Below are 10,362 nucleotides of genomic sequence, written 5' to 3' on the forward strand. Positions count from 1 at the left end.
TGCGAAATTTTAACATAAATTGCGGCAAGAAATATATCCTCACCTAAATCACCTAAATATAATCACCTTAACTGATTATAGGACCAAATACTAATTGTCAAGTACGCAACACGTAACAATGTCAGTGCTGTGTGGTAGCTGTAAAAGGTTGCCCCATACTAACGTCTCAGTGTTTTTATAGATTTACTGATTCCTTGGAATCATTGAGCATTTATTTGCAACCCTTACCTATTATCTTTTGTTATAAACTATATAAAGTGCACTGTCTCTAAAGGGACAAAAGAGTTTTGCAAGATACTCTTATAGATAAACAGCTGCAACGCTTCTGAAATATGATGGTGATAAACAATTTGAGAGAAGAGTCACCAAAGTAAATTCGTGATTTTGTTCACCGTTTAACCTACGGCTTTAGAAACAGTCTGCAAAAATGTTTAATTAAGTCCTTATGGTCTTCTTTTTTTAAAATATTTCCGTAATTTAATTAACCAACCTTTATCTTTGGAACAATCATATAGATCTAGATCTACATGTAATACGTATACTTTGGAAAACAGTTTTCGAGATAAGTTACCTTTATCAAGGTTTATTCAGTTTAATTGCTTGACAGCATGCTTCGTAGTTCATTACATACGTTTCTTGCTATAAAACAAATAAACCGAAATAAACTTTGAAAACAAAATATAACTCCACAAACACTTTGACAAAGTTGTGTTCCAATATATTACTCTACATTAAAATCGTCAGAAAAACGTACTCTTGAACTGTTTTATTTTTACTAGCAAGTAGTATACTAGCAAGTAGTACTACTTTAATTACTACTGTCTGGTATTATGTGGAGTCTGAGCAGATGTAAAAACATTTCAATTATCAGCTGTTAATGAAATTAATACATATATGTTACAAACATCTAATCGAATTGAAATTAGATGATTGAGAAATATGGGCATGTTTAAAGACGTCATAGCAGATCATTTTTTGTTTCGAAATGAGGTCAAAGGGCTTTATTTTAAGGAGTAAAATATTTTCTTTTCTTGTTTTTGTCTCGGAGGAGGCCCCTTCTCGGAATAAGCCGAGGGTCACTCCAGCTACGCGCCTGGTATGTATAAGCAACACGAATGCACAGTTATATATCATCACATCCATTATTATATAATAGTCTACACGCGGAATATCAGTCTTTATCTATAAATGGTTTAACTGTTATTCTAAATAAGATTAAATATCGCTTAGATCAATGTGTATGTTTTGTATATGTATACTGCACATATAATATCATACTATCATCTATTTTACTGTGTCTAAAAATAGATTTTACACACAGGTTAACCTAGTTTACTTGTGATATTATCAATTTCATAGCTTGTAAACATGGAAGAAAAGTCAGTAATAAACGGATTGAAGCTGGACAAAATACAAGAGGTAAAATATTTTAAATAGAAAATAATTCAAAGTCTAATTTTATTTGAATGTACTTATAAAGTTTTGCTGTCTTTCGATATCTATACACGTGTGGCTAAATTCTTCAATCCCGTTACTGGTTGGGAACCAGTTGACAGACACATTTTCATATTTCGGCTCAATTATTTCCTAAAAAGATATTTGACATAAATGGAGCGCACCCTGCACAAACTTCAGCTTATTCTGCATCCGATGTTGTCGTCGGCATCGCATTGCGACGTAAAATATTAGTTCCATGGGGCCTCAAAGGGGGTCATAAAAAGAAATATTTTTCCCTGTGAGGTACACCAGTATCCGGACAAATATTTTGATGATGTTTGGCTATTACACATGTATATTGAACTATTTTACACATTTCTATATTGTAACTCTCTCTAAAAATGCACATGAAACATAACCCGACGTTCAAAAGCAAGCAGAGGCTGACTACAAAAAAACTCGAATTTTGTCCAATTCGAATTCTTTATTATTCCAATAGATATAGAATAGAATAAGTGAAAAAATAGACAATCCTGCATTTTATGTGACTGTTACCGTGAAAATAAAAGTAACACAAGTTTTCAGCAGATAATCAGTATGTAGTTTAATTAATTCACCCCTACTTGATACCTCGACCAGTGTAAACTACTGCGCATGCGAAATGCTATCTTCATGCCCCGGTAAAACACAAAGTTGTTTAGTAAAGGAGGCAGTAAACAGTTTTCAGAGCTTCTCGGCCTAGAGTCGCCTGCCCAACTTTCAAAACCTCACACAAAAGTCTGTAACCATACACCTGAAATAAAGATATTGCAACATTAACATGACTGTATATCTATCGTTACAAACCATCAGCAAAATGTCAGACACTGCTATTAATTTTTCCATAGACTTGCATTGTAGGAAATGACTCTGTAGGACCCCTTCAAAACTTTTGTTGACACATCAGGTGCCATTTACCCTGTCAAATAGCCTTCCAGACACCAAAAAAATAACATTTTTACATGGGCATGCCCGATCCATTCTTTTTCTATTTCCATTCAAAGACAGCCACCCTCAACTGTGCATGGAATTTAGGGGTGAATTCCAACAAGTACTTACTTCACTAATTAAGGATATTTTCATGATTCAAAGCAACACATTTTTAACCAATCAGCTGAAGTCACATTGAATGCTACACATTTTTCAACCAATCTGAAGCCGGCATTTAATAACAATATTTTATTATTATTATTATTATACCAGATTTATATAGCGCCCTTTTCATGATCAATTTCACGTTCAAAGGCGCTTTGCAGACACAGAGCGATCTGACCAGAGGAACAGAGTGAGACAAAGCCCCCACGACAGAGAGATCAGAAATCAGATACAGGCTTGTCCGGCTAACTTAGCCTAGCTCGTTGCGAATAGACAGGCTGGTTCTTTAACGTGTCCAGTGTATAGCACTGATACACGCAAGGATTGCCTGGGTTCCTGACCAGTACACCTCTAGTTGGGTGGGAAACACTGAAAAGCCTTTCTGAAAATTCCCGAGTAGCTGCCGGGGATCGAACCCCCGACCTCAGGATTGGAAGGCCAGTGTGCAAACCACTGAGCTATCCGTCCACCTTTGACCTTAAGAGAATATAAAATTCCAGTATACATGCATTTCAGCTATTATAATTTTAAAGTAAACACTTACGAAAGTAACAAATGTGTTATTTTTACTCTCATTCAAAATCCATACCTCTTGTCCCCTTTTATCTATAGTGTGTCACAGTGTCTTAAATCAGCTATATTGAAAATATGGAATAAAACTGCATTTTCTTATTTAAATGATCACCATGGAGTCAATGTTGAGGCAATATACATGAAACTCCTCCTGTATTGAATGAATATAGCCCCCTTCAACCAAATACTACTTACATACACTTTCAAGCATAAATGCTACTGCAAAGAGTTGTTTTCATATCCCACCCATCACAAAAACAGTGGTTTTCTGCATTATCAACATATTTCTCATCCTAGGGGATTACTGAAAGTGACTTAAGCATTCAAAATACAATAAATAAACACTAGCTGATATTACATAAAGATTACACACTACTGACACTGTCATTAGAGCATTTTGCACCTTACATGTCTTTCAAACAGACCTCTGCTGCATATTCTTTTCATCAGTTTTTGGCAACTATGCCATAGATATAAGCATTTTTCCCATTGAAAGACAACAAATTATATAAAAATGATGCAAATGTAAGCAAAAGGAGGCATAATCTTGCCAGGTATATCAATTTTGCTGTTGAAAATTGCTGTACTCTCAAATAAATGACAGTCAACCACCTCTGAAGTGCCATTTTAAGGTTATTTTCACACATATTTTGACCATGGAAATGGAAAATACATATTTTAGAACATATTTTTGCAATTAAGAATGCCTGACACACTACTCTTGCATGAAAATAATATTGTAGAGCCCAAAATACTTCACTGAAAGTGTTAAAAGCAGAAATATAAGATTTACAAACAATTAAAGGGACATAATTCACTTAAAATATGTATTACTTTTTCATTTCTGATAACTCCTTGGCTCAATTTTGGCATTTTTCTGACAACCTGACTAACAACAAGACTAAAAATGAGTAATAAAAGCTGTACATCATGCTGGAAAGCAAATAAAATTTGTATCAACTTACCCTAAAAGAAACGTGTTCAAATGACAAATACCTCTCTTGTAAACAATTCAAGTAAAATAACTAATTTTTGTAATATAACTTCCAGCTAAACCCCACAAACAACACATTTTACTGAATAAGTGATTCTAGAGCAATGTCTATCTAGCTGAGTCTTTACACAGTATTTATGTGTCCTTTAATGTACTATTTTGATAAAATATTGTAAACAGCAAGCTTACAGATATTTTAATATTCTATTTTCAATGTTATTCCTGTTTCCAACTGAGCTTTTGAGCATCTGAATTAGTAAAAATAATCTGAAATAAGTGATACATTATCTTTGTTCACACAAAAAGAGAAATAAAAATGGCAAAAATGGCGTCCCAGAGACTTTCATGGCTTCAAGGAAAAGAGAATATATATATATATATATATATATATATATATAATTTTAAAGGTTGTAGGGTCAAAACACTTTAGTTAAGTCTGCCTATCACTAAGTATTTTTAGTGTCATACCTCTACATTTATTTATCAGTAAGCATTCTGGCACCGTCAGTACATGGTTTTCCTACAATCTTGTTCAAACATCTTCATGGAACCACAGCCAGTTGAGTATGTTCTGAGACCTAAATAAAAGATTTACAAGAAAATAACAATGCATTCATCCAACGCTCTACCTCTCCTTAATATCCTGCTCAATTAGAAAATTTCAGAGTTAAATATATAGCCAGGCAGCTATAAAATACTTCAAAATGCACAGAAAACATTACATTTCCAGATTTTAAGGATATTTTTATGATTCAAAACAACACATTTTTAACCAATCAGCTGAAGTCTCAATGAATGTTACGGGTTCCCCTACACATTTTTCAACCAATCCGAAGCCGGCATTTAATAACAACATTTGACCTAAAGAGAATATAAAATTCCAGTATACATGCATTTCAGCTATTATAATTTTAAAGTAAACACTTACGAAAGTAACAAATGTGTTATTTTTACTTTCATCCAAAATCCATACCTCTTGTCCCCTTTTATCTATAGTGTGTCACAGTGTCTTAAATCAGCTATATTGAAAATATGGAATAAAACTACATTTTCTTATTTAAATGATCATCATGGAGTCAATGTTGAGGCAATATACATGAAACTCCTCCTGTATTGAATGAATATAGTCCCCTTCAACCAAATACTACTTACATACACTTTCAAGTATAAATGCTACTGCAAAGAGTTGTTTTCATATCCCATCCATCACAAAAACAGTGTTTTTTTTCTGCATTATCAACACATTTCTCATCCTAGGGGATTACTGAAAGTGACTTAATCATTCAAAATACAATAAATAATCACTAGCTGATATTAACATAAAGATTACACACTACTGACACCTGTTTCGTAAAGGAATATACATGTTTTACATGCTGTTCAATTTTCATGTCAAACAACTCTTTCTTTCTATGATTTGTAGTTGTTTGATTTTTGTTTCTCAATGCCTACTTCGAAACCTTAACGTTAGGGATTACTTAACGCAACTTAAAATACGGAGAGAGGGAGAGAAACTCGCGGTTTTCTTTACTGTAGAATTCAGTGCAGGAACTTATTAATATGAAATCTGACTGCGTTGTTATATCAATATCTTCTTGAATCACCCACGGGCTTTGGTTATAGGCTTTATTGATAACACTTATTGGCGTTACGGTTACCGTTAGAATTTAGTCTTTTTCTGTCAATATGACGAATCCAGAATATACAGTTGTGGTCAAATATTGTCTTCACTTAGAATTAAAACTATTATATATAAGATATCAGAACTTGAAGAATGGTCTTCATTATATTTCGTATGGTTTTAAGTAGCGCCCTGTGATGACAATCGGCAAGTTACGTACTCCATGTTACGTGTACATCCGAAGAATGCCGAATAAACCACGAAAATACGTAATCACACAGAAACTGCCGAGAGTTGTCACGTGTCCACTACTTTAACAGATATATTTTTAAAAATATTATTGCCAAGTTAAAAAAGACACATTGTTCATTTCTTTATCTTTGTGTTTTTATTAACACATCATTTCTAAAACTTCTTTTATCTTTTCTGCTTAGGCTTTCGAGAAGGCAAGAGAAGGTATTGACATACCAGGTTTCAAGTTGGTACTAGTTACACCTGAATATTATGACAAGGCAATGGACTTCATACGGGATCATTTTATTACAAAGGAAGCAGTTCATTTGTCGGCAGGCCTTGAATGGACAGATGAAGTTAAAACAATCTGCCTGCAGACATTCAAACTAAACCTGTCACTAATGATAATAGACGAACAGACCGAAGAAGCAGCGGCAATTCTCCGAACATCAGTACAAAGCAAGAACGCTTGTGAAAGTCTAGACAACATACAAACAAAGTCACTTAAGGAAGCTATGCGGTTCAACAATATATGTGACGAATATGCGGATTTCTTTGGACACTTTGGTACTGATGAAGCGTTTCATATCGACGCACTTGCAGTTGCTGAGAAATACCAGAGGCAAGGACTTGCAACAAATATTTTCAAAGCAACAGTTGATATGATATCGAAGTTGGGGATAGATCCCGTATACATAAAAGTTGAAGGCTCGTCAATTTATTCTAAGAAGGTTTTCGAGGCAGCAGGTTTCGAGACATTGTCCGAGAAGTCATTTGATTCGTGGCAATTTCCTGTTCAAATTAAGAGGTCAGGTGTAAATACGTCTCAAAAAAACTATGGGTTAAGAATTGCAAAGAAAATGTAACAAAATACAACATGGTTTTACCTGCAAGAACGGTGTACTTTTAAAGCTTTTATCTGGCGATTTTTAGTCTAGATTTTGCTATTATTCTTGGATAACTGTGAATGATAAAACAGATGTGTAAGCTAAAACACTAAGAACTACAATGTACAATGTATTTGAATATAACGTTCATTTGGGAAATATATTTTCGTACCATTTGACTATCATGTGCATTTATAAGACCGACAGGTTGAGATTCCAGGAAAACAAACATTGACTATGCTAGAACTTTGATTATTATATTTGAAACACTTTCTATGAATGAACAATTTTGCAGAATCTGTAGAAGGATCCGTCTAACGCATAGAAAGCAGCCAAACAAAAAATAGCAAACTCGGTTTGACTGAGCCTAATCGAGAGAAGTAGTGTTGTATTGCGCACCCACGCACAGGTTAAAGCTGGACTAAGTTATACAGTAGGCATAAAGTCGGGCACCGTAACACCACAGTTCTAAGCAGAGAATATAACAAAAAAGTGTTTGTATGAATGCGTAAAATTACATTCCCAGATCCTTAGAAATTCTTGACCGCACTTATGCACAAAGCGTATCGAAATACGGGCATATCGCGGAAGGTCAACTACAGTTTTACGGTGTATGATTGTTGCAAGTTATGCAGTTTTCGTTGTCAAAGAAATAAGAAGTTAAAGTATGTTTGCAACTTAAGTAATTTCGAAAACGGTTTCTTTCGTTTTTGTTCATTCAAACTTTTTGTGTTTCTTTTTTTAATTTATAAAGGATGCATGAATGCAAAGATCAATCGTAGTATAGCAGCAACAATATTTTTATGTTTGAATGACAAGCACGCGTCTTTGATTTTAGATGTTATATTATTGTTTATACGCTTAGCATTACATTTTAAGAAAGACAATTCAAACAACGCCAACTCATAGAAAGAAAGATTTGTTTCACATGGAAACTGAACATATACACTCAACAAAATTCCTAATTGGTCAGTTTATATTTGTATTACTGTTTTGTCAATAATACATGTATTTACATGCAAATTTCATATGCCGACATTTGAAAAGGTACTGCAGCTAACTATTACTTTATTTTTGGTGACTCCTAGCCAAAGTAACCGCATTAGGCGTTTTGTCTAATATTGGATATTATGCACGTGCAGTGCATGTGCACCAACATGCACGTGTTCGTTTACAATTTTGGCATTACTGACGAAAGTCCAACCAGAAAAACACATATTATGGTGAAATTGACACAAGAGCAATGGGATCGCGCTGTCGGAATGTTGCTAGCTGGGACACATTTACGGCACGTGTGTTACTGTTTTTACAATTTCAATATAATTTTGATGTTATTTGTTTGTAACTGTTACTTTGATGGTTATTTCCATTTGTAACCTTATTTCCGTTTACAAGAACCTTCACTCGTTGGTTATCTACCATCCACGCTCTTTTATTCGAAATTTAACCAAAGTACAATTCATTGAAATGACCAATTTTGAAATTTGTTGTATAATTCCAACAACCCGAGCGCGTTGCTCTTGTGTCAATTTAATGCTATGTGTTTTTCTAGTAGGGCTCTCGTCCTTTTGTAAAAGAGCGCATGTCTCCCCCAATGCAAAGTCCTATAGGCAAGAAATCAATAGGGTTCAGGAGCGAAAGTCAAAGAGACACTGATGGTTGGCTGCAATAGGGATCATCTACTTGGCATGTTCAGTCATCCCGCTAAATTTCAACACTCTTGGCCTAGTGGTTCTCAAGTTACTGTTCAGGCTCCTGTGACCTTGACCTTTGATCAAGTGACCTCAAAATACATAGGGGTCATCTACTCTGCATGTCCAATCATCCTATTAAGTTTCAACATTGTAGGTCAAGTGGTTCTCAAGTTATTTCCACAAAATGATTTTACATGAACAGGCCACTGTGACCTTGACCTTTAATAGACTGACCCTAAAATCAAAAGGAGTCATCTACTCTGCATGTTAAATCATCCTATGAAGTTTCAACATTCTGGGTCAAGTGGTTCTCAAGTTATTGATCGGAACTGGTTATCAATGTTCAGGCCACTGTGACCTTGACCTTTAACGGAGTGACCCCAAAAACAATAGGGGTCATTTACTCTGCAAGAACAATCATCTAATGAAGTTTCAACATTCTGGGTCGAGAGGTTCTCAAGTTATTGATTAGAAATGGTTTTCCATGTTAAGGCCCCTGTGACCTTGCCCTTTAACAGAGTGACCCTAAAATCGTTAGGGGCCATCTACTTTGCAGGACCAATCATCCTATGAAGTTTCATCATTCTGGGTCAAGTGGTTCTCAAGTTACTGACCGGAAATGGTTTTCAATGTTCAGGCCCGTGGCCTTGACCTTTAACAGAGTGACCCTAAAATCGTTAGGGGTCATCTACTCTGCATGACCAATCATCTTATGAAGTTTTATCATTCTGGATCAAGTGGTTCTCAAGTTACTGACCGGAAATGGTTTTCAATGTTCGGGCCCCTGTGACCTTGACCTTTAACAGAGTGACCCCAAAATCGTTAGGGATCATCTACTCTGCATGATCAATCATCCTATCAAGTTTCAACATTCTTGGTCAAGTGGTTCTCTAGTTGCTGACCGGAAATGGTTTTCAATGTTCAGGCCCCTGTGACCTTGACCTTTAATGGAGTGACCCCAAAATCAATAGGGGTCATCTACTCTTCGTGATCAATCATCCTATGAAGTTGCAATATTCTGGGTCAAGTGGTTCTCTAGTTATTGATCGGAAATGGTTTTCAATGTTCAGGCCCCTGTGACCTTGACCTTTGACGGAGTAAACACAAAATCAATAGGGGTCATCTACTCTTCATGTCCAATCATCCTATGAAGTTTCAACATTCTGAATCAAGCGGTTCTCTAGTTATTGATCGGAAATGGTTTTCAATGTTCAGGCCCCTTTGACCTTGACCTTTGACAGAGTGATCCCAAAATCAATAGGGGTCATCTACTCTTCATAACCTATCATCCTATGAAGATTCAACGTTCTGGGTCAAGTGGTTCTCTAGTTATTGATCGGAAATTGTTTTCAATGTTCAGGCCCCCGTGACCTTGACCTTTGACGGAGTGACCCCAAAAACAATAGGGGTCGTCTACTCCAGCAGCCCTATAACTCTGTGAAGTTTGAAGGTTCTAGGTCAAATGGTTCTCCAGTTATTGCCCGGAAATGAAGTGTGACGTACGGACGGACGGACGGACAGGGCAAAAACAATATGTCTCCCCCAGAGGGGGAGTGGGGTGGGGGGGGGGGGGGGGGGGGGGGGGAGAGGCAGACATAATTAGCTGCAGTACCTATTTAAATGTCGGTATGTGAAATTTCGTGTAAATACTTGCATTATCACGCCATGTACCAGGATAATCTTAACTCTGTTCAGTGACCCTAACTCAGTGCCAACATGGTGGATGTAAAGCCGATACAACTTTGTTTTCTGTGTAATTACGATGTATAAAGGAATTTTCTGTTGTTA

At 35.8% G+C, this 10,362-nt stretch overlaps 1 protein-coding gene across 1 annotated transcript; it reads left to right on the forward strand.

The window, feature by feature from the left end:
• Positions 1-1,172: 1,172 nt before the first annotated feature.
• On the forward strand, positions 1,173-10,136 carry LOC123558275 (uncharacterized). The gene is made up of 2 exons (XM_045350158.2): positions 1,173-1,419; positions 6,194-10,136. Exons 1-2 carry the CDS (start codon positions 1,369-1,371, stop codon positions 6,857-6,859), a joined length of 717 nt encoding a protein of 238 aa, XP_045206093.2. The 5' UTR covers positions 1,173-1,368; the 3' UTR covers positions 6,860-10,136.
• The last annotated feature ends 226 nt before the right edge of the window (positions 10,137-10,362 follow it).

The sequence above is a fragment of the Mercenaria mercenaria genome, chromosome 15 (assembly GCF_021730395.1).
Source record: "Mercenaria mercenaria strain notata chromosome 15, MADL_Memer_1, whole genome shotgun sequence".
NCBI lineage: Eukaryota > Metazoa > Mollusca > Bivalvia > Venerida > Veneridae > Mercenaria > Mercenaria mercenaria.

Excerpts from the sequence above, each read along its gene's own strand:
- LOC123558275 (XM_045350158.2), top strand. The coding sequence starts at position 1,369 with ATGGAAGAAAAGTCAGTAATAAACGGATTGAAGCTGGACAAAATACAA. Across the intron at positions 1,420-6,193 it reads AGCTGGACAAAATACAAGAG|GCTTTCGAGAAGGCAAGAGA; the intron begins GTAAAATATTTT and ends TTTTCTGCTTAG.